This window comes from Python bivittatus, unplaced genomic scaffold, assembly GCF_059951505.1.
Source record: "Python bivittatus isolate LINGU-HERP-01145 unplaced genomic scaffold, Pbiv_v1 ctg000480_np1212, whole genome shotgun sequence".
Taxonomy (NCBI): domain Eukaryota; kingdom Metazoa; phylum Chordata; class Lepidosauria; order Squamata; family Pythonidae; genus Python; species Python bivittatus.
Window position 1 is genome coordinate 90,410,455 of NW_028277075.1, and position 26,153 is coordinate 90,436,607.

The following is a 26,153-nucleotide window of genomic DNA, read 5'->3' on the forward strand; positions in this document are numbered from 1 at the left end:
GTTGTCTTCTAGTTCCTACCATACATTAAAGGCTGCCAGAGATTAATATCCTAGTTATTTGGATGGTTTTATTTATTTTTTAATTTTATTTATGCTATTTATCTACTGCTTCACCCAAGCAGACACTAGACAGTACGTAAATATTAAAATTAAAACAATTGCATCAGCATTGTTATCATAAAAATACAACATATAAATCAACGCCAGTGCTGATGGGTCCACAATAATTGATTGCCAAAGGCTTTCTGGAATGGCCAGGTTTTTACAAGCTTCTGTAAGGTCCTGAGAGTAAAAGCGATCCTCACATTGGAAACATGCTGTTCTACGGAAGGGGAGCTCTCTCAGTGAACTCAGCCACTGTGCTCCTTCCCCACACATCACCTAATAGAAGGGGACATCCTCTGCTTGTCAGGACTGGGTAGGCAGTGTCTATCTGGGAAAGGCTTTAAAGCTCTCAACCAGCGCTTAAACTGTGCCTGCAACTGTACCTGTGGAGCTCCTGCAGCAGTGGGCTAACATGACAATACTGCAGCTGCCCAGTGAAGCCCCAGGCCACTACATTTTGTACCAGCTGATGCTCTTCAAGGGCAACTCCATGTAAAATGAAATACAGTAATCCAACTAAGAGATGATAAGGACATGAATGACCATCCTTAGTGGATCCAATGCAGTCTCCATCCAAGCTTTTCCCCCTGCAACCGCTGAGTGGACCTGCCAATTCAGGAAGGAGCAGAGCCACCATAATACAGTACCTCCAACTCCCAGCTCTCACACACAGTACAGAAGGATACTGTAGCTTATGATATTGAATGCCACGAAAGGGTCGAGAAAGACAAGGATGGTGATGCTCCCTCCAAGTCCCACCACCGGTTTTCCATGGGAGCAACTAAAGCAGTGTCCATCCCATGTCATCGTTGTTTCTCCAGCATTCTGCCTATATGGAAATCAAAACTTTGAAAAGTCAATGTTTATATTTTTAAAAGTCCTTGGAATGTCTTACATCTATTTATTTATTATGAAATTTATAACCTTCAGTGTTGAAGGACTCTAACTGGTATAAGAAAGAATAAAAGCAACATAACCAATGCAGACAAATGCACATTCAAAATACATTAACCCTAGGAACATACATCATATTAAACTAACCTACACATCTGTCTCTGGTAACTCCCCACCAATCAGATGCCAAAGGCCTTCTGGAACAGCCAAGTTTTTAGAAGCTTCCAGAAGGCTGCAAGAGTGGGATGTTGAGGGGCAAATTATTACAGAGGAGAGGACCCTCCACAGAAAATGCCTACTTTGGGGGCCTATTCCACAGCTCCTCTAGTAGATTGGCCTCTCAGCATGCATTCTCTTTTCACTCATAGTGGGCAGGCAGAATCTGTCTGGGACAGGTCAACTTGTAGATACCCAGGCTCTGAACTATATAGGATTTTATAAGTTTAATTTGCACTTAAACACCAATAGCCAATGCAGCTCCCACAGCAGAGGTGTTACATGGCAATAGCAAGACTATCCTGTAAGCATACAGAACACTGTATTTTGTAGCAGTTCAGGTTTTGAGTGGTCTTCAGAGTCAGCCCTATGTATGGCAAATTACAATAATCCATGCAGGAAATGACAAGAGTATGAGTGACCATTTTGTGATTTATTTAAATGGCATTGATTTGATTAGGTTTTGTCAAATCAGTGTTGTCTTTTAGTGGCCCCATAGATAAACCTTCTGCAGGATGGTCTGTCCTCAACCTGGCCTTTTAGGTCTCTCAGTGATGCATTCATTGCTGTGGTAATTCAGTCCGTCCACCTCATTGCTGGTCATTCTCTTCTCTTTCCTTCCACTTTTCCCAGCATTATGGACTTCTCAAGAGAGCTGAGTGTTCACACAATGTTTCTGAAGTATGATAGTTTGAGCCTGGTCATTTGTGTCTTGAGTGAGAACTCTGAATTGATTTGGTCTAGGCTCCATTTATTTTCCTAGCTATCTATGGTATTCTCAAGAGTCTTCTCCAACACCATAGTTTGAAAGTATCAATATTCCTTCTGTCTTAGTTCTTCAAAGTCCAATTTTTACATCTATGGAGTGTCACAAGGAAAACCACTGTCTGCACAATTCTAATCATTGTAGGTACAGACATGTCATAGTATCTGAATAACTTTTCCAAGACCTTCATTGCTACCCTGTTAAGTACTAGTCTGTGACATATTTCTTGATTGCTAGTTCCTTTATTGTTGATAGTTGGTTATAAAGGCAGAACTACCCACCACTTCAGTATCTTCCTTGTCAACTGCAGGGCTGGTTGCGATACCTGTTGTCATTAATTTGATCTTCTTTATCTTTAATCATAATCCCATATTTTAATTGTGCTCCTTGGTTTTCTTTACTAGAACTTGCAGATCATTTGCATTTTCCATAATGCAGGTTATTGATGTTTCTTCCTCCAATTTTAAATCCACACTTGTCTTCTTCCAATCAGCTTCCCTCAGTATGTATTCAGCATTTAGCCTGAATCAATAAGGTGATAATATACAACCTTTGCTGACCTAGAACCAGTCTGTTTCACTATATTCCATCCAGGCTGTGGCTTCCTTTTCAAGCACAGGAAGTCCCCCGGTTAAGAATGCTCCAGTTACAAATGACCCATAGTTAAGAATGGAGCCTATTGTAGCAAAATTTGAGTTAAACACACAGTGATTCAAGTTAAATACACAATGGTTTGAGTTAATTACACAATACTACTTATACAGTATTATACAATAGTACTCTTCCGGCTTACATACAAATTTGACTTGAGGACAAACCTTGGGAATGGAACTCATTCTTAAGCCAGGGATAATAACATAATAATAACATCATCATCATCATTTCAATTTATATAGTTGCCCATCTCACCACAGGTGACTCTGGGCGGTGTACAACAAAGCTAAAAACAGTAAAATACATTAAAAATATATAAAACAAAACAGAGAATAAAAGGAAGTTAAAAATAAGGGAACCATCTTACTAATTCCCCAGTCCCCTGGAGTCCCCAGACCTGCTCGCATAACCAAGTTTTAAGGGACTTCTGGAAGGCCAACAATGACGAGGCCAGCCTCACCTCAAGGGGGAAAAGGTTCCACAGCGCAGGCACCACAGCAGAAAAGGCCCGCTGCATGGGGCCTGCCAAATGTATCTCCCTAGGCAATGGAATCCATAACATGCCCTCTCTGCTGGATCTGGTAGGACTGGCTCCATGCCTTGAAGGGCTTTAAAGGTCAACACAAGCACCTTGAATTGGACCCAGAAACAAACTGGTAACCAATGCAGCTCACAAAGCTGCAATGTGTGTTCTACTAGAAATACACATAACTGCTTGCGCTGCTGCATTTTGCACTAGCTGAAGTTTCTGGATACTCTTCAAGGGCAGCCCCATGTAGAGCACATTGCAGTTGTGTAACCAGGAGGTGACCAGGGCATGAGTGACTATGAGTAGATCCCTCTGATCTAACTGGAGCACAATACAAAGTTGTGTGAAGGCCCTCCTAGCCACGACTGCCACCTGCTCTTTGAGCAGGAGTTGTGAGTCCAGGAGGACCCCCAGATTGCACACAGGGTCTGTTTGGGGCAGTGCAACCCCATCCAGTACAAAGATGGTAAAATCCTAGAACCAGAGGGGCTCGAAACCCAAAGCCACTTGGTCTTGCCAGGGTTCAGTTGAAGCTGTTGTTCCCCATCCAGATCCTCACAGCCTCCAGACACCAAGATAGGACGCCCACAGCATTGCTTGTCGCCAGGGATGGAGATGTACCATTAAGTATCATCAGTATACTGATGATACCTCAACCTATGGCGATGGATGAGCTCACCCAGTGGTCTCATGTAGATGTTAAATAGGAGAGGTGAGAGCACCAACCCTGTGGCACCCCACATAGCAGGGAGCAGGGGTGGGATCTCTTCTTCCCAATCACCACTGACTGAAACTGACCCTGGAGAAAGGAGGTGAAGCAGGATAATACCATGCCATCCACCCCCAATTCTCTGAGTCAGTCCAGAAGGATACCATGGTTCATGGTATCGAAAGCTGCCAAGAGGTCAAGTAAGGCAAGGATGGACACACAACCACCATCCCGCCCATGCCAGAGATCATCCAAAAGCATGACCAGTGCTGTTTCTGTACCATACCCAGGTCTGAACCCTGACAGAAAAGGATCCAGATAATCTGCTTCATCCAAGGTCCTCTGAAGCTGCTGCACAACCATCTTCTCAATCAACTTCCCCCAAAATGGGTGGTTGGATACTGGACGGAAGTTGTCCAGTATTGTGGGGTCCATCGATGGCTTCTTAAGGAGGGGGTGAAAGTCTCCAGCCCCCTCACTCAAAGAATTCACCATCATCAGAACCCACCCACACGATACCCCCTGGGCTGCTTTCACAACCCAAGGGGGGCAGGAGAGAGCAGGTCCTAAGGACCCTGTCCACTTCCTCAGGCCCAACAGGTTCAAACCGTTCCCAGATAACTGGGCAAGACTCCACCCTAGGCATCTCCCACAGACCTGCAGCAAAGCCAGAGTCCAATTGCGAATGAATCTGAGCAATTTTATCCGACAGATGCTGAGCAAATTCCTCTGCATTACCCTGCAAAAGGTTGTCCAGGCCCCCTGTACCCAAAAGGACCCATATCACCAGAAAGAGGGCTACAGGGCAGCAATCTGAGGATGCAATAAGGGCGGAGGAGTGCTGTGTTGCTTTGCCACCCTTACCGCCACTTGGTAGGCCTTAATTGCTCTAACCCGTGTTCAGTTGAGTTTGTCCTTAGATGAGCGCCAGTGATGCTCTACATGTCTCTTCTCTTGTTTCATTTTCCTCAGCTCCTCCGTAAACCACAGGGAGTGACAGGATCCACGGGAAGGGAGAGATCAGATAGGTGTGATCTGATCTGAAGCCTCCGCCGCCCTTTTATTCCAGGCAGCAATCAAGGCTTCAGATGGGCCACGCAGCAGACCAGCAGGAACAGCCCCCAGCTCCCTCTGGAACCCCTCCAGGTCCATCAGCCACCAGGGGTGGATTAATCTAATTTGGTCCCTAGAAAAATGGGAATTTTCTGGGATTCCCATTTTTCTAAGGATATTCCACCACTTATATTTGCTGATTCTTCTTTTGTTGCTTGCCATATTTCTGAATATTTCTGTAAATATTTCCTCAATTCATCAACTGCTACTTCATTTCGGTTTCCTAAAGTGTACATTTTGAATCTGTTTTCCTCTTTACTATTTCCATCTTTGGCTTTCCAGTCTCCAACTAGGAGCAATATATCTAACTTACATGTTGGTCAATTTAAAATTGAACTTGACCACAAAACTCATAAACTTTTTCTTCTCCTGCATCAGTGGTTGAGGCATAAAGTTGAATAATTGTCAAATTAAATAGTTGACTTCAAAATCTACTTTATATTACTTGGTTGTTGCTGAATTGTACCCAAGTATGTGCTTGCTGTATTGTTCTGGACTATGAGAGCAATGCTGTTTCATCTTTGTTGTTCATGTCCTGAATAGTAAACAAGGTATCTCAGGACTGACAGTGTCCATTTTCAGTCCATTCTGATTTGCTGATGCCTAAGATGTCAATTTATAGTAATTTCATTTCATCTTTCAACTGTGTTCAGTTTTCACATGTTCATGCTTCTTATGTTCCATGTTCCTGCTGTAATTTTGTCTCTGCAGCTTCAGATTTTCTTTTCCTGCATGGCTACATCAGCACTAGCTGTCCCAAAGGCCTTAATTTAGCCATGTCATAAATATTATTAATACTCAGAAAGATCCTCAGCATTTCTTCAGTAGCATGTTGAGTGCCATCTAAACTGAGGGGCCTTTTTTTTTGTTTGTGTGTGCCTTCGAGTCAGTTTTGACTCCTGGTGACTGCCTGGACTAGTCCCTACAGTTTTCATAGCAAGATTTTTGAAAAGTGGACTTTCATTGCTTTCTTCCTAGGTCTGAGAAAGAGTGCCTGGCCCAAGGTCACCCAGCTGGCTTTGTGCCTAAGGCAGAACTAGAACTCATAGTCCTCCAGTTTCTGGGCTGATTCCTTAACCACTTTGCCAAACTGGCTCTCAAAGAGCCCATTATCCAGCATTATATCATCGGTTACTTTATCTTGTCTATCAATGTGGTTATCTTGGTAAAATACAGGAGTGCCTTCTGTGCAATATGAAATGATGCCCTTGTCATTGTCACTAAAGTGAACATACATCTCCAGCATCTTTTTATATTGCTGCTGCCCAATACAGGTCCCTGCTTGCTTTAGCTGAGCAGCTGAGATGAACTTCATCCCTTGGTGACCCTACAAGGAGAATACACTTCACTCATCCCTTCCAGAGATATCCACCTAAAGTGTTGAGACATTTATGGAAGCTCTCTCAACCAATACTGGATAGCACAGGAAGGGAAAGATCAGTGATAATTTCTTCTCATTGTTCCTTCACTAGAAATATTACAAAATATTTAATGTGTGAAAAGGAACTCAAAATCCAATCCACTAAATCTCCAAGTTTCACCAGAGAATGCCAGTGTAATAATTTAATAAGCCTTGCAAAAAATCCCTGAAGGCAACAATCTGTTTCCTGTCCATCTGTCTGCACATGGCAGTATTGGTTCTTTAAGCTCTATCAACAGCTTGGTAGCTTGGATACAATTCTTTCTCATCAAAGGCAAGTAGGTGGGTACTTTTTATTTCATAGTGGTAGTTACTATAAATTATATTTGTGCATGTGATTGTACATTTCTGTTTTAAAATTAATTAAAAATTTGTAAGGCAATATGTGCAATCCTACTACAGTAAGTGAGACTTGCTCTTAGATGAATCTAAATGAGTGTAGGCATTTCCATTTTCCTAAAAGCATTTTGGATTTTAGGGGACTCTTGTGCAGTTATCCAGAGTTGAACTCAACCCACTGGTACCTAACTAACTATGTTTTATACAATTATATCGCCAGGTGTCCAGAATCCAACAGGCCAGAAACTGTCCGCTCATGTCCGCTCCCATGTAAGAAAGATTGTGTAGTGACTCCTTTCAGTGAATGGACACGCTGCCCTACTACCTGCCAACATGGTAAGCTGTTCTAGAAGAGTCAAAATCAATCCTCCAGCTATTTCATCCTACCATAACAAATAATAATAAAGTCTTGGATTTGAAACACATTTTGAAATGAAACTTAAAACAGGTACTTGGATCCTGTATATCATGTTTTGGTGCCTGTTGTAAAACTAATGTGTTTGACCTTAAAACTCACCAAAGATTTCACAAGAGTTGTTAAGAGTACAAGGCTTTGGCACATATTGTAATAATAGTTTTTATTAGAGGAATTCACCTAACACATATACTGTATGCTTTTGTTATGTTCCTTCTAGGGATTATCAGTTTGACTTGGTGAGACGGCTTAGTAGTTTTAATGATCCTAAGAGTAACTTAAGTGGGAATGGGAGCTCTAGGTAAGATTCTCCTTTGCAGTAAGATTGAAAGGAGCAGGGCAAAGCTAAGATGAATCCACAGGAGTGAGGGCAGATGAGGGTCTGCAGGCATGAGAGAAGTCAACTCACTGATGACAAGAACCTTCAAAGGCAAATCCAGAAAAAGGCAGTGCCTGAAATATATAAACAGGTTTGCATGTGGAATGATGGACACTCAGGTTAAAAGGCACTCTTACTGTTGCTGAAAAGCAACTAAAACAACAAACTTTGTGAGCAGATCTAGCAGTGACAATATGCTGAGACCAAAGCCACAAAGAATTTGGGTCACTGGTAATGTCAGAAAAGGAATTCCTAGTTTTTTAAGGATATTTACAGTTGGAACATGGAAAGTTTGAAGTTTTCAGAGTAGAAATGAAGCATTCTAAATTGGATGTTTTAGGAATAAGTGATCTCAAGTAGCTGATGGACCACTTTAAATGATATGATTACAGGATATACTGTTCAGGGCATGAGACCATATGAAAGAAAGGAATGGCATTAATACTAAGAAAATGACATAGCTAAGGATGTGCTTGGCTATAACCCAACAAATTATAGGTTCATAGATATTCAAGTCAATGGAACTGAAGTGTATGCACCTAGTACAGATGTGATGGTAGAAGACACTGGGGTATTCCATGGCAAATTGCAAGAGGTGCTAATGCAACATCAAGCAATGATGTAGTACTGCTAATTGGTGATTAGAATTCCAGAGCTGGAGATATGGAGGCTCCTGGAATTACTGTACAGGAAGATTTGATTTAAGTAAAAGCCTCATAGGAAATAGAAGACAAGCCAATCAGCCAAGACACTTCCAGATTAAATTGTGGTATAAACTGTTAATTGTTGGCATCAAATATTTGGTTAAATTTGCAAAATTAAAGAAAGTAGACATGTCAGCAAGATTTGACTTGGAGTCACAGTGTCAGTTCAGTTTAAAGAACAGAACCTGAGGAGATATGCAAAGAGATAATGGGCATCATGAAGACCAACATAGCAAAAAAATCCAAAATTTCAAAGATGAAAAGATCCAAGTGGTTTTCAAAACAACTTGAAAGGATAAGGAGAGACTTGGCTATTGGGCCAGAAAGACATACAGTTGAGTTCAGGCTTCCAGTTCACACAAGAAAGGGCTAGGAAAGATACCTCAAGAATGTAAAAAAATGAGTAAAATAATAAGAACATAAATGGTTAAGAAGATCAAAGAAATCATAGGAAAATGTATAGGTAAGATAGAAATACTCTGTAGTAAACATGGAAAACTTCTAACAGAAGCAAATGAGGCTAAAGGAAGATGGAAAGGTTATACTGAAACTATTTACAAGTGGGATTATAGAATGTTTCTCTACTTAAACATTTTTAGAAAGGGAATATATTCAGGAACCAATTCTATTAGAAAGTGAGATATGAAAGACCAGCTGTCAATAGGAAAGTACACGTGCAAATAAAATAACTGTACTGTTTGAAGCTGCAAAAGAAGAGGCAATTCAAATGTTAACAGCTCTGTGTCACTAACTATAGAATAAGATTGGTGTAGATACACCAAAAAAGGGAAGTTCAGGAGAATGTACAGATTACTGCATCATCATAGTAACTTCTCATGCAAGCAGAGTTTCACTTAAGATCTTACAAAAAAGACAGAGATGCCAAATGAACAGACAGTTATTAAAAAAGGGAGAGAGAAATGCAATCAAAACATTAGCATAAGATGGGTAATGGAGAGAACATAATAATACAAGGTTTATTTTGCTTCATTTGGTGCATTAAGGCCTTTGATTGTGTAGATCAGTGTTTTTCAAACCTGGCAACTCGGAGATATCTTAAAGTTGCCAAGTATGAAAAACATTGGTGTAGATAATGCCTGACATGGAACATATTAAGTCTAAAGGGTGTGCCAGAACACATAATTATTCCTCTGAGGAATCTTTACAATGAATAAGAAGCTACTGTCAGAACTAAATTTGGAGAAACAAAATAGGGAAGGGAGTGAGACAAGGGTATATATTGTCACTGCATGTGTTTAATTTATGCAATGAATATATTACAAAAATGGCAGGATTTAAACAGATGACAACTGAAATCAAAACTGGAGATGACAGTGCTTTCTTAAAAGAAAATAAAGAAGATTAAGACGAGCTTATTATAAAAGTAAAAATGGAAGGTGAACAATCCAGGTTGGTTTTCTAAATTTAGAAAACAAAGGTAATGTTAACCTGCATGCTCAGTGAAATTTGATGGCAAAGAAGTGAAGGTGATAGAAAGTTTTGTATTCTTAGGTTCAAGAATAGATAAAGATGGAGAGTGTGCTGTAGAGTTAAACTGGAGATTAATCCTAGGGATGTAGACCATGATTAACTTAGAGATCATGAAAGATAAGGAAATATTTATGACAACAAAGTTCAGAACAGTTAGAACATTGATCTTTCCAGTGGTAAAGTATGACTGTGAAACCAGAACACTCAGAAAGCGTGAGGAAAATTCGGCACAGGCTTTTGACATGGATCTGGAGATAGTTACTACTATGGACTGGAAGAAAAACCAAATAATGAATACCAGACCAAATAAATATAGTTTTTTCCTTTGTGGTCATCAGTAAGCAAAAACTCACATATTTGGGGCATGTGATATCAGCGGATGCTGGACTAGGATAAAATTATTATCCTTGGCAAGATTGCTTGAAGAAGAAAAAGAAGCCAATGGATAGGGTAGATGGACAGGATCAAAGAGGTTACAGAATTCTCCTTGGAAGAGCCACAGGGTATCATTAGAGACAAGTTGAAGTAGCAAGCGTTTGTCCATGGAGTCACAAATAGCTGAATTACCTACTTGCATTTCAAGGAAAACTCCCATTCTTAGTAAAGGAGGCTTTCTTTCAAATGTGAGTAAAGTCCTCAGAAAGGAACCTTTTGCCCTCCCAGGGCAGAGATTTCTTTGCCCTCCCTCCAATCCACAGTTTGAGCTGTTCAGGCTGCTCAGATGCTGCTATTTCAGTAAAATTGCAAGTTAAGTGCATTCACATCTAGTTTATCACAGACTGACTGCTGTGAAGGCAGCAGTTCTATGATTGTTTCCCATGCCTGATGCATTTCCTATTGGCACAAATCTTAAATATTTACAGCTGCCATAAAGTCAAATCTTCAAGTTAAGCTTGATTCCTGGTGACTTCATGGACACATACTCAGTACGAACCTGCATTTCATACTATTTCACTCCTTTTCCCAGTTCTGTTCTTCAAAATTTACTGTGAGTTTATACTAGCAGTGGGCAAAACACAAACATTTCTGTTCATGCATCTTGACTTAATGCTTGGAGATGAATTGTCACTAAAGTTTGACTAAACCTTGACTAAACATAACTCAAGATACAGAACTTGATTCCTGGTGATTAGAAAGATGCATCCATTTATTTAGGATGAAGAGAAATATGGAAGTGGTTTCCCATTGCCACCTTCTTGTATTTTTTTCAACTTTTCAATCTAGCCTGCCGTCCTGGGAATCCCTGGAGATGCTCATTCAAATGCAAGCCAGACCCAACCATCCTTAGCTTTTAAGCTCAGACAAGATCGACAAAGTGCTGCCACTTAATAACATGATAAAATGTAACCTATCACCCTTGCCCTCAGCTGGATGTCTGAGTTAATTGTGCTGAAATCATAATAGGTAATAGTAGGAAAGATTGAATAAATTCTAAAGATGAACTAGATATTCTGAGTTAGATAGCTGAGTTAGTTATCTGAATATGTAAATTCAGACTCTAGAAAGCTGAAGTTTTCCCTGGTACTGAGGCTTACCCAAAAATTCATTGTTGGGGAAAATCTCATAGCAATATTGTACTGCCCTAAGTATCAAAGCAAGCTGTGGCTAAGCCTTGTTCTCCTCCCACATGTACCTCTTGAGAGATTTCACAGCAAAACTACCTTTGGAAATACCGAGTGCATAGGAAAGATTTGATTTGAGTTCAGAATTGCACTACCCCTCCTTACTTACGCCAAACAATAAAACACAGTCCTTCTCTGAGACGTGATTTCTCACCATTTTTCCCCCCACCATCTGGTACAGTAATGCTTTTTAGCCTGATCTAAAGCTTTTTGCAATATGGAATTCTATGTTTAATTGTTTGACTGAGATTCTGTTTATCCTCATCGTCTTTGTTCTCATTTGTTTTACTCATTTTTTTATGAGTAAAAAATTAGTTCTTGTTTGTGAATGGCAATGACACTATATTTTAAGGAAAAACTCCTAGCTCATTTAAAACGAAGTGAATAACATGCTAATTAATTGTTTGTTTCTTTATATGTTATTTAGATAAGGAAAATGAATTCACATATAAATTATTCTGCTTATTAAGTAATTTTGTAGAATTAAAAAAAGCCTCTCCAAAGTCATATTTAACTTCATTGGAAAAGTTATCATTTAATATGATTCTAAATTAAAACTGAGTGGCAAGAATTGTGTTATACATTGGATTTACTATTGATTTGGCTATACTGTGAGTTCCTTAATTTATGCTGCACAATTAAAAGCCCAGCACAATTGGAAATTTAGAAAAGCACTCCATGGTGAATGCATCTGAATTAAATAGAAAAGATTATTTAACAAATAACTAAACAGCTGAATGGCTAAGCTGCAAGCATAACCGTGATCAAGTTTTAATTTGCCAGTTATAAAACTGAGTATCTGCAAAAATAATGGCAACTTAAGCAAACAACATTTAAAGTCACATCAGATGTTGGCAGCAGAGCCAATCCATTCTGTTGAGCTGAACTGGGAAATTGGTGTCCAGTTTTCCCAGCTACTGTTTGCCCTGCAGTTAAATGTCAGTGAAATGACAGCTTTCTATGAAGACTTATCATGCCCTATTGAATGCTTAAAGTATTAACAGATATTGGAAGACAAAAATTAAAAACAGAAACTTAAAATGAAATACAGAAAATGCTGTATTTCTGTTCTACTTTGTATACTCACTTTGCTTAGAAATAAAATAATTTGAATTTATTTAAAATTATTCTGAGCAAAGTACTGTATTGCTCAGAGTTTTGCCTCTGAAATGCAGAGTGGTTTAATGTAATATGGTCTTTGTTAAAAAAAAATGAGACATTTAAAGAATTAGAGTAAAACTGGAGAACAAAGCAGCATTGTTTAACTAAACCTTAATACCCAGAGTTAATTTTTGTGAATTGCATTAGCCAAGAATATCTGTTGCATTGTCTTAAGTGGATTGCTGATGTTTCTTTTAAAACCATGCCAGATGACCCAAATATATGAAATGGAACTTTCTCTCTTTATTTTCCTTGAATACTTATTCCACAGAGACAAAGCCCTTCCATACTATAAGACGTCAGAAGGAACAAAACTGTTATTCTAGTTCCCACACATTCTTTTTTCTTTCTGTCTTCTCTGCTGTAATATTTTTGCTCACCAGCCGCTTGTTTCAAATAATTTCATATTAAGCCATGTGTGTGCAAATAGTTACCCCAAACCTGAAAATGGTCATGGATGTTTTATTTTTATGAACAGTTATGGGAGTAGGAAGGGGCAGTGTTTGCTATACAGAGGCTTTCCCATAATCAGCTCTTTTCTGGGCCTGATCCATTGGAGCAAAGAATTGTCAAGGCCGCAACAAATAAAAATTCCATAATATTCTTTATTAAAAGCAATATGACAGGAGACAGGGTTTTAAGTTAGATACTTCAGAAATAAAAGTGAAGATCAGTAATGCACAAAATTAACTAACTTTGATAGAAAACCATTTTTATACACTTAAAAAAAACCTCAGGTAATGCTACGGCAAAAAAACAGTCCCGCTACAGGATCATCATTCAAGATGCAATTAATGGAGGACTGGAATGCCCAGACACCTTATTTGAAGAAAGAGAGTGTGAAGGCATCCCGCTTTGCCCTACATACAGGTAAAGTAAGAAAGCATCTCTAAACATATGATTTGCCAGAATGCCATTCCTCAGATCACCAATGATGTGCCTGTTTCAGCACAGATTCGAAAGAAGTGCTTTGGACCTCAGATGAGCGCAGCCCCTCTCTGCTTCTCCTTGAAGCAGCCCCTCGACTTTCAGGCCTCTGTCTGAATGAAATGGATTCTTCAAAGCGGTAGCATCTTTTTCTCAGGCTTGTGCAAAACCCTTAAAAGTCGGATGAGAGAAATACTTGGCTCAGAAGAGATCCAAAACTTTTCTTCCAAATCATATGTTCAGCCCTACTGTTTTCCATATTAGGACAATGCATTATTTTGATTGACAGTATAATAGTATACTATGGTATATAGCAATATATTATAGTATACAGTAATATGCATGTATATAATAATAAACTATTGTTTATAGATGTATTATTATAGTATTGGCTTCGGGGCTTCAGAGAAGAGCTGATTCGATTTTGGATCAAATCCAAATTACCCTTTCAGCCCAGATTCCTTGGCTGAAATGAGATGCAGGAAACTGTTCCATCTCCTGAATCCCATATACATGTAGGAATCCTACATATAGTTGTAACTTTGTTTTTTACTTTGTAAGTGAACGGGACAGCATCTACATAATTCATCCTTTGGAGGATATGATCCTTGCCCAATCCTTGTATTTGCATTAAAGAAGAGGGCAAAAGAGAGTACATGAGTCAAGGTTTTCCATAGCTTATTATCATTAACACTTATTATGATGTACAGTGGTACCTCTACTTACGAACGCCCCTACTTACGAAATTTTCGAGATACGACCAGCTCCGGCCCCAAAAATTTACCTCTACTTACGAACTTGCCTCTACTTATGAACCGGATCCGCGGCCATTTTCCCTGCTGCCACGCAGTTGCGGCTTCCTGTGGGCGAGATCGCAGTAGCAAGGAGACATTCGGTGAGGCTTGTGGTGTGTTTTGTGGCGTTTGGAAGGTTTTTGAGGTTTAAAAATAAAATGCATATGTTTCAGAACTGTTTAGCCATATTTACATTGAACCTTATGGGGGAAATTTACCTCGGGGTGCGACCAAATTCGGAGGGCGGATTAGCCGTATTTACATTGAACCTTATGGGGAATTTGCCTCGTGGTGCGACCAAATTCAGAGGGTGGAACGGATTAACCATATTTACATTGAACCTTATGGGAAACTTTACCTCGACTTGAGACGAACTCGAGTTGCAACCAGAGTCACGGAACGGATTAAGTTCGTAATAAGAGGTACCATTGTATTCTTTTATATACTATATGTAACTACTTATTCTGTTATCATTTATCTAAGAAAATGAAACTAATGAGTAGATTAAACAATTTTAGTTATAACATGAAGATTCTTTTTGAAAACCAAAATGTTCAAAATAAAAAAAAAAATCTTAAAGTAAAGCCCGTTCACATACTATACAAGTCTACAGGGTCCATTTGTATTATTATATTTGAGTCTGTTTATGTACTTACAAGTTACTACATGCATTGATGTATTTTGATATTTGACACCTAACTTTGAATTTTAGAATCAAAATTAATGTTTTTATTGTTAAGGATCCAACTGTGGGCATAGTTGGCCTTTTGTCTAGAATGAATTACTTTTAACATAAAATTAGTTTGTGAGCTGTTACACAGGCTCCAATATTCATGTCTTCTTTTTAAGGCCCTGAGTCCAGATACCACTAAGCTCTCAAAACAACAGTCCTTGGCATTTCTTCATCATCATCATCATCATCATCATCATCATCATCTGGAAGAGTTTATTTATCTGTTCTATTATAAATAATTTGGAGGACTTGCTGAAGCAATTAGGGGACTGACAGATGCCCTGGTACTCTCGAGCATCATGTTACCAGCCATTGCTATAATAGTAAGGCATGACATACCAGATGCTACAATAGGGGCACTGATATATTATCCCTAACTGAATAAACTAGGTTGTTATTGGAGGGGCTGCTAATTATATTTCGTGAAAAAGAAAACTCAGAACAAACAAAACAGAAAGAAACAAAATCAGATGCATCATAACTGTTCTTCTGTTGCCATTCTAGTTGGAAGGTCCACAAGTGGAGTCAGTGCATATTGGTGCCTGATTCAGTAAGGCAAGGTGTATTAGGAATCAATGAAGCATGTGGGCTCGGTTTGCAATCGAGAGGTAAGAGTTCATAAATAAATTACTTTTTCTTCACTATCTATTTTCACATGGTGCCTAATATTTTTCTTTATGTGAATGTTATTTTACAAGAACATTTCAGACTAGAGTTTGTCTGCCTCCTCCAGTCACCCATGAACTAAACGATGACAGTAACAATAAGAAAGGGCTGCATTATCTACTTATTGTAATTAAAAATATTCTGAATGTGGATTAATAACTCATATATTTGTCATGATAAACCTTGGCCCCAGTCATTGTTACACAATTGATTTGGTAAGAGAGATGTGGGATATAACTGAGTGATGCTGACAGCCCTTTGAGGTAGACCAGACTAGGAAATCAAAGTCATGAATGCTAATGCTAATTTTATTATAATGTTACAGTAACAGAATCTTGCAAGTCTGAATGTGCTTCCTCCCTCCCTCTTTTTATCTTTATGAAAACCAGGGAGAATCATATCTGAGATCCTTACTCAAATTGCATTTCTGCCCCACACTCAGATTCCTTTTATCTTACCGTTGTCTTGGTAGCAGCTCTTCCTCGCGTTCCTCAAGGTTATTCCTTCTGCCTGTTACATATGCAAGGAAAATGTGAACAAGATACATTGATACTGCGCATCAGACATCATAGGCTGAAAATAATCCCATGTTACACTGAAAGTTGCTGTCCCACTTACCACTCCAGATTCTGCCCATTAAGTTTCAGGACTTCAGCAAATGTAAGCAATTTTATGGGCAAATGATTATGATCCTGCCCATTAGTTCCTGCTAGTCAATGAGTCACCTTGAATAGTGCTGCTAGATGGCAGCCCATTAACACAATAACAGCAAAGAATTATTGTCAGTTTGCCACTTTTATCATCACTGTGTAAGCTTGAACATGAGTTTTACCTGTGCTTGTCAGATTCACTTTTCATCTTCTTCCACCAGTACTCCTGGTGTCTCATCTCTTCTGAGGATCTTGCAAAACCAAAGTACTCCCCAAGATTTGCCAGCAGGAACAAGCTGCTTGGGAGCAATCAGATCAAGCACCTGTATCATTTCCTGATACCAGAGGTCCAACATGCACTCAGCAGAGCTGCCTGCTAGGGCACTGGGAAAATACCCCAGTGCCCTCTAGAACTTATCTAGTTCCATAAAATGCCTGTGGTGGATCATTCTAATAGACCTATCCACTCTATGAAAGTTCCAAGCAGTGAAAAATCACAGCGGGATCAGGGAATGATCTGAACATGGTTGAGGAGTCAGTCTGATATCCTCTGTATCCAGCTCATAAATCAGTCAACTGCTCTGAAGCAAAGATTAAGTCACGCATATGTCCACTGGTGTATGTTGAACTCTAAATTACTTGGATAAGCCCAGACACTTCCACAGCAAGGAAAGATTTCATTAAAATGACAAAACTTACATAATCATTTCAGGTGCAAGCTCTGCCCCCTGGTTCTTATGTGTGACATTGTGACGCAAGTACAAAAAGAACAGGGTTTATGTTGCAGCATTGTGATGGATGTTTTGTTATTTGTCTCCCCGGAGATGCCCATGGAAAAGTCTGTGGTTGCCCTGAAGGCCATGAACCCCTGGAACTTCCAAGATCCCAGCCTCATGGCATGGAGTTTGAAGTTCCTAAGCATCAAAAGTTGGGAGGATTCCAATACCAGATTCATGACAAGGTCTAAGACAGCCGTTCTTAAATTGTTTCACCCAATTACCCTTTTTTGCCAGTCTCAATAATGTCATTACCCCACCCCACCCTCCAAAAAACCAGACTCTCTGGTTTTGGCAGTGGCAGTCCAAATGTAAGTGTTTTGGCAGTGGCAGTCCAAAATGAATCCTCAGTTCACAAACAAGCAAACACAAATTGCTCCATTACTCTCAGGATATGCCCAAATTTAAGAACCACTGGTCTAGGAGCTCAGGAAGAGATCTTGCCAGACAACAGGGTAGCCAGTACATGCAAAGGATAATTTCTCATTAAAACAAAACATTGTGAGGAAAAATGGTCACAGTGGAAAGTAATCACATCACGGTGACCTGGATGTGAAAAGTTATAGTTTCAGGTTTTGTGAACAGCAGCAGCAATAGTATTAGGATCTAGAATCCACAGAAACGTGTGTACTATAACTAAGTAAATACCTCAGGATAATGCTGAAAACTAGAGAATAAAATTACATTCCAGAAATATGAAGGTGATTGCATGTGCTGAAACATCATTCCCAGATCTATTTCCCTTTCTATTTACTATATGATTTGTTGTTGGTGATTTATTTTCCCAGTAGATATGTGAGCTGTCTAGATACGTTATGAAAACTTTAAACCCTCCAATAAGACTTAAAGGTTTAAGATTTGCTGTCTTCAAAATAAAATAAACTAGAATCCCAAAACAAATACTCTTAAATTTTCCATTGTTATGTTTCAACATTTTCTTTCATAATTTCAGCTTACTTTTGAAAAAGAAATAGTTATGGATATTTATTGGAGAAAAAGTACATAAACAATGTATATTTGATAAATCAATGCTTTGTTTTTTAGTTTAGTGGTAATCATACGTAGATAGTATATATGGCATACAATGAACTTCAAAATTGTTTCTGGGTTCTACTAACAGAGCAGGAAAGAAGAAATGAGATCATAGGCATGACATTAAAAAAACAAACAAACCCTACATGTAGGAGAGTGGAATGTGAATTAAGAGTTTAAGATCCATTGTACATTAAGAAGATAGAATCTGTAATATTAGATTGGAGAAATTAATGTTAAAGAAGAGACGTTACTGTTAGTGAGTAAAGTAGGGAAATAAAGAAAATCGCACTGAAGATGCTCCAGATATTCCACACATAAGCCTTATGTGCATAAAACAGCTACTTTGGGCTGGTCCATTCTGAACCAAAAAGAGATGTTTCAGATCTTTTGGTCAGTTCACAGAACAAAATGGAGTTGTTTTGATCCAAAGGAAAGCAGTTTGGGTGATTTGGAAATAGCCAAGAACATCAGCCACTGAAGGGAGGCAGGAGAGGGAGGGGAAGGAATTGGGAAGGTAAAGCCAAATGGGATATGCCATGCTGGAACATTGACAGGGGCAGCTGAAGCTTAGGGAGGGAGGCAGAAGCAGAGGATGATGTCGAGGGCAGGATTGCTGGCCAGTGAGACAGCACTGGGACATCTGCTGCTGCCATCTGAAGGGGAAGAGGGAAGGGAGCACTGGGAAGGGGGGGGGCAGGCTGATGGGAAATAGTACACTGGGAGCTGCTGAGGGCAGAGAATACATACCGACCACGTCCTCCTTAACCGACCAGATTTCATTTTATCCAAAACCTGGAGCGAGCAAAGTGGTCCAGGTTTTGGTAATGCTAAACCATGGCTGTCCCAAAATTGTGTGGCAGAACTTCTGGAATGTGTGTGTATATTCCTATTTCATGCACACCCTCACATAGCAGCATGTAGAAGAGGAAGGATCAGATATCATTGTCTGTTTAGCAAGGTAGATCAGTGTTAGGTTCTCCATTTTTGTCTATTGATATGGTCAGTCTTTCATATTTTTTCCAAAACCAACAGATCTGACAATTCTAGCTGCTTGTCAGATTATCTAAGATATTTTGGAATGAAGTTAGGAGAAGAGGTCCTTAGACCTCCAAAGTCTGTTTGCTTGATTATCAATTCTGGGTATCCTTATATTATCTTGATTTAGTATTTGAGCATTTTTATCAAATGCTAAATTTTATCAAATGTACTTTATCAAATATATGTCTCTGTTTATTTAATGCTAGATTTATCTCCTGCCTTTCCCCCAGAAGCTCAAGAGGTTGTACCTACCACTCCTACCCCCCATTTTTTCCCTGCAATAATCACCCTATGTGATAGGTTGAGATGAGGTTAGAGAAAGTTACTGGGCTAAGTCACCAAATGAGCTTCCTTGACTGAGGACAGATCCTTGGATCTCCCTGATCTAGCCCAACACTGTAACCACTACCCCAGAGATGTCTTCTTTCAGGAAACCTCTCTAACTTGAAAGGGGACTATTATTTTCCAAGAGAGCATAGTGTTAAGTGTAGCCTGCAAGAATGAACTGGAAAGAATAGGTAATCATTTTCTAAGGAAGAATGAAGGACAGTGTGTTCCTGGTTCAATATCAAAATGTTATACGGTGTATGGATGTGTGCATTCTGTTGTATTATAGATCTTATGATAATACTTTCAACATTTATGGTAGGACAGATAAGCTAATCTAATGCACTGGGGGCTGTTGGGAACTAGCCTGTATTGCTGGAAAGATAGATTTTAGGATCCATCTAATGGAGCATTCACCACTGCCTGTTTGTATGTTTGTTTGTTTGTTTGTATTACAAGCTAGGCAGTCTGCCCTCTGCCTTCATTACAAATGAAATAAAGCCACTCTGCTAATACTATTATCAGAAATAAATTAGTGTTACTCATCACAGTTATTTAATGTTGTGTTAAATATTGTGCATATTCATATTTACACACTATAGGAGTTTGAAAACATAAGGAGGCAGAAAACTATTTAGGCACTAGAGTGCAATGTTTTGTCTTGCTTTCTAGACTCTCTTTTTCCTAGCTCTCTTATATCAGATGCTTAATACTCCCTCTGTTTTAAATTAAATTAAAGTTCCTTACAGATGCATGTACAATTGGCAAAGGATTTACAGTGCTATCATATTTATGTCTGCTAAGACGTCAGTGAATTTCCATGGAGCTTACTTCCAGCGAAGAGGAAGTATGTTCCATCAATAAGTGAATACATTGTAAGAAGATCCAAATAATACACCTGATACTTTCCACTACCTAAGGGGAGTGTGCTTATTTAAGGGATCCCTGTGTGTTAAGGCTTTAAATTTGCTCATTTGGACAATTGTGTAATTGCTATTATTTATTCATATAAGTTGTCACACACAAAAAAAACCTTTATAAAACAACAGGATGCTATTTAAGCATTCTGTTAAATGTTGTAATGAACAAATACATTATCAAATTCTAAAGACAGTAGTGATAATATAATTTGTCACCTTGTTCATTAGGATTATTTTGTGATTACGGTACTCATTTCACCTCTGTGTCATCACTATATACCAACTTTATCATTATTCTTTAATATTTATCATGTACCACTTATATAGATACATTTATTAATTGGAAGTGGAATGCTACAAAATGCTGTCCTGGATGTAAATCTAGGGCTTCTTTACAGTTTATTCTTCAATTCTGCAGCATGAAATGGTGTTCAAGGTATAGATACAGGTAAATCTTATAAGGGAACTAACATTTGACAAGTGTTTTTCAAGGGTCATATCATAGCTCAATCTCAGCTAAGGAGAATTGTAAGCATGATGATTTGAGTATAATGATACGTTGGATAAATTTCATGGTATCTAAATGCTAACTGTTGTTTATCTTTAAAAGAATGGTTTATAGATAAATACTATGATATCTACTTGTCATGGAGAGGTGATATGCATAAAGATGAGGTTACTTATTTATATTTATATACATTTATACATTCGCTTTATTGTCCACCCATCTCCCCCCAGTGGGGAACTCTGGGCGGTTCACAAACTACATATATATAATTCTAACAGTGAGACAGTGAAATCTTACAATCTTACAAATCTTACAATTATACAAATTAGTGCTGTTACACTGTGAGACCAGCAGGAGTCGCTAGGGGGTCATCCGGGCTTTTCCTCCTCCATAGATCTTTCTCGCCGCTCGCATCGCTCGTCGCTCACGCCGGCTGCATTCGGAGTTTGGCCAGCACCGGTATTTTGCCCCCCCGCACAGCACCGCTGGTTCCTCCCATCTAAACGGGAGTACCCATTTATCTACTCGGAGATGGGATAGCTTTTGAACTGTTGGGTGGGCAAGGAGCTAGGACAAGGGACAGGAGCTCACCCTGTCCCGCGGAGCTGGGCCCAAACCGCTGGAGTGCCGATCATTTCTGACCGGCAAACTCCAGTGTCATTAAGCCCTTGTGCCACCGCGTCCCAATCCATTAGCTCATTGGTTCTCAACGGGAGCAGTACCGCCCCCCAGGGGGCGGTGGGAGGATGCTGAGGGGCGGTGAACTTGTTTTGGGCTGTAGGGGGGCAGTAGGTATGTTTTGGGCGGTAGAGGGGCGATGAGCATGTTTTGGCATTCGAACTTAATTTTAAAACTCCCAAAAAAATTTATTAAATCGATTATCCGGTTTACACCATTTGTACCAGCAATAAAACGAACTTACGCGACGGCTGCCCTCACGCACTTCTAAGAATGCTGAGACAAATTTGTATTCTAGGTAGGATGACCTTGAAGAACTCGACACTACGATTCTTCTCCGATCGCAACCAGCACAGCGCATGCGTCAGCTGTTTTCCTGCGCAATTAATCGCAGCGCATGCGTCAGCTGTCTTCCCGCGCGATTAATCACAGTGCGTGCATTGAGCATCCTTTCAATATGAATGTTTGATTTGACCCATGTTTCTTGAGTTGCTTTTCGTTCGCTTCATTTCTGTTTTTTCCCCTCAGTTTCGATTTACTTTCATTGTTTATTTGGCCAATTGGCTAGGTAAGTGCGCTTATTAGTTCTTTATCATGGTCGTGAATTATTAATTTTGAGAAATAGTTATCTTTCCCTCATCATATTTTGCAGCCGCCAACGATGTCGGTTAATAAAAAGAAGTGTCATCAATACAGTTCCACGTACTTGAAGTTCGGATTTGTTCCTTCGCCGTCGAACTCGCAACTACCCATGTGTTTACTTTGTAACAAAGTGTTATCTAATGAGGCAATGAAACCGTCTCGTTTGCAGGAGCATCTGCAAAAAATTCATTCTGACAAAATAAAGATTTGTTGTTTTTCACGAACATCAGGGACAAGTTTCTGAAGTCACCGTCTGTCTCAAGCTTACTAGCAACCTCATCAAAAAAATGCGACGATGGTTTGATAGCCTCTTATAATATATCAAAATTAATTGCTAAATCGGGGAAAGCTCATACCATTGGCGAAGAGTTGATACTGCTGGCTGTCAAGGAAGTTTTAGAAACGGTTTTACACCATCCAGCCGCATCCAATGTTATAAAAAATGTCCCATTAAGCAATGATACAGTGCGACGAATTGATGAGATGGCTGAAGATGTTGAAGCTTCCTTATGCAAACTTTTGATACCCACCGAATTTTCTCTTCAGGTTGATGAATCAACCTTGCCAAGTACTAATGAGGCTTTACAGTTAGCGTACGTCCGGTTTGTGAAGGAAGGAAAAATTATTCAAGAGATGCTTTTTGCAAGAAGCTTGATTGCAGATACTAAAGGTGAATCTATTTTTAATACCGTCAAAGATTATTTTAAAGAGAAAAATATTCCTCTTGCAAACATTATATCTGTTGCCACCGATGGAGCTCCTGCTATGGTGGGTTGTCATCGTGGGTTCATTGCCCTTTTGAAGAAAGAGGTACCAGGTATTTTAGCTGTTTACTGCGTGATTCATAGACAACATTTAGTTGCAAAAAACCTCAGCAACCGTTTGCATCAGTCATTACAATATGTCATCTCTGCTGTGAACAAAGTTCGCAGTAATGCTTTCAACGATCGATTTTTCAGGCAGCTGTGTAAGGACAACGATGAAGAATTCTATTGCTTGCTTCTACACACCGAGGTTCGCTGGCTTTCCAAAGGCGCCTGCCTCAATAGGTTCTGGAATCTTTTTGACTCTGTACTTGAGTTCCTCAAAGAGAAAGATGTAGCTCTGAGAGACAGATTGCTACAATTTAAGATTGATGTTGCTTACATGGCCAATTTATTCGCAAAATTCAATGGAATTAATTTGCAGCTTCAAGGTGAAGAGCTCAATTTGATCACAACAAAATCTGTTATTTCTGCCTTCCTAAAAAAACTCACTTTGTGGAAGCAGAATTTTGGTCACAACGAGTCCAGCCAGTTTCTAATCTTGTCGGATCTGCATAAGAGCAGTGAAATCCCCTTCAATGAAACACAAGTTTACTGTCAACACCTTGAGTCTTTGCACAAGGACTTTTCTGAGCGTTTTGTGGATATTTTGTCCCTGGAAGTCACTCAATGGGTCATGAACCCTTTTATGAATATTGAGACAGGAGAGGTTCAGATTCAGGAGGAATTGGCCGAACTTTCAACTAATGAAACTTTGAAAGCCAGCTTCCAGAATGGTGATCCTCTCACAGAATTTTGGCTTCAAAGTAACATCAATCGCCTCTACCCAGGACTGTGGACTATCATCAAAAAATTTTTAATTGCCTTCCCTTCCTCCTACCTTGTCGAGCGAGGATTCAGTGCTGTGACTGATCTAATTACAAGAAAGAGAAGTCGACTCCAAATCGTGGAAAGAGGGGACTTGCGCCTTCATCTCTCTAACAATATTGAACCGAACATTCAGAAACTGGCTCTAAACAATCAAGCACAACCATCCCACTGACATAATCAAGCATGTTTCATTGATATTACTCTTTTAGCATATTTTTTTGCTGTTTTTTTTAATTATCTAATTAAGAATAAAGAATTTTTAAACATTAAAAAAGCATTTGCAAAAAAATTTTTTAAAAGTTTTTTTAAAAATTTAAAAAGAGCATCAAAAAAATAAATAAATGTATTTACAGCATTTTGAAATAAACGTATTTACATAAAAGAGCATTTAAGCATTTTTTTTGCATTAGTCATTTTAATTTTAATAAAAGGAATGCAATTACCTTCCAGGGCAAAAGTATCGAGTTAAATTGAAGAAATCTGGTGTGTAAGTCTACTGAAAAAAATTACTTAAAATTTTTGCCTTTTATAATTCAGTAACTCCCCCCCCTCCCCATACCCTAAATTACAGGATTTTCACAAAGGGTGGTGTTGAAAAATTTTCCGCTCCTTACGGGGGTGGGAGCTTCAAAAAGGTTGAGAATCACTGCTGATCTGTACGAGGTGATCTGTCAGTTCAGTCCTCAGACTACTTTGAAATATTCCTATTGACACCAGTAGAATTGTTATATGGTAAAAAGGAAAAATCTGCCTACCTGAAAGGTTAGTTAATTAAATTGCCAGCCTCAGCATTATGTTTTATTTTGAAGAATGCTACCAGGGCTTCCACTAACCCCTGGTAGCATTCTTCAATAACCCCATAGCATTATTAGGAAGTAAAAATATGGCTGGTTATAACCCTGTGCTTTGTTCAAACATATGCACAACTGCCCAGAGGAGAATAAAATGATAGAGAATAACATAGGGAACTAGACAGGGTTGGGTAGGGGACAACTTTACCAATTTGCCTTTGGTAAATTGATATCTTGTGATTGGCCATGCCAATAATAGCTAGTTTCTAAATTGATGAACTTTCTCATTGCAGCCATGTTGTGAGAGCGTCCATAACATACTCTCAAAATTCCAAATATGCCTTCAGCCTAAACATTGCCTGCATGTTTTAAGTTTATATTATACAGTGGTACCTCTAGTTACGAATGCCCCTCCTTACGAATTTTTCAAGATACGACCAGCTCCGGCCCCAAAAATTTACCTCAACATGCGAACTCCGCCTCTACTTACGAACCGGATCCGCGGCAATTTTCCCTGCTGCCACGCGGTTACGGCTTCCTGTGGGCGAGATCGCGGTAGCAAGGAGACGTTCAGTGAGGCTTGTGGTGTGTTTTGTGGCATTTGGAAGGTTTTTGTGGCGTTTGGAAGGTTTTTGAGGTTTAAAAATAAAATGCATATGTTTCAGAACTGTTTAGCCGTATTTACATTGAACCTTATGGGGGAAATTTACCTCAGGGTGCGACCAAATTCGGAGGGCGGATTAGCCGTATTTACATTGAACCTTATGGGGAAATTTGCCTCGTGGTGCGACCAAATTCGGAGGGTGGAACAGATTAACTGTATTTACACTGAACCTTATGGGAAACTTTACCTCGACTTGAGACCAACTCGAGTTGCAACCAGAGTCACGGAACGGATTAAGTTCGTAACTAGAGGTACCACTGTATTCTGGTAATTTGGGGCCAATTATTGAAAGATAGCATTAAGACCATTAGAATAATGACTGTATCACTGAAGATATTATAGTTATGCAGGGAGAAAGTTCCTTCAGGAATATACATCAGTAATTTGGGATGTGGTAGAAAATCTAGAGGAGATGATTCTGCAACTGAAGCTTCAAAAGAGACAGCTTAAGCTCTACTGTTCATCACTCGTTGTTTACCTTGTAACCGTATTTCATTGTAAATGTATATTTTTAAATTTTAGTGCTCAGCTAGTGGCCAATAACTGAGATCAAAGCAAAACTCAGACATTTCTCCGCCTCTTGTAAGCAGGATTTTCCCCCTTTCTAAAAATGTTTGGTCTAGGGCAAGAGTATTCTCTGGCCTGACTACGAATTCTAAGCTTTCACAGAGCTCCAACAATGAAACTCTAGAGACAAATGATTTTTCAATGAAAATAAGGATAGATCTTTTAGATTTCATTGCTTCCAAAAGAACTCCTGCCTCCTTCTACATCAAAGGAACTCCTGAGGTGATAAATAATTGGTGATTCCAATATGCTAGAAATTAATAAGCTAAATTTAATGGTCATATAT

At 39.2% G+C, this 26,153-nt stretch overlaps 1 protein-coding gene across 1 annotated transcript in view; it reads left to right on the top strand.

The window, feature by feature from the left end:
- THSD7B (thrombospondin type 1 domain containing 7B) overlaps positions 1-26,153 on the top strand; it is a 307,764-nt gene that overhangs the window by 100,027 nt on the left and 181,584 nt on the right. The window contains exons 9-11 of the mRNA XM_088145129.1: positions 6,966-7,081; positions 13,255-13,387; positions 15,476-15,579. Of these exons, the coding sequence (XP_088001255.1) occupies positions 6,966-7,081; positions 13,255-13,387; positions 15,476-15,579 (353 nt within the window). The remainder of the gene's footprint in view (positions 1-6,965; positions 7,082-13,254; positions 13,388-15,475; positions 15,580-26,153) is intronic.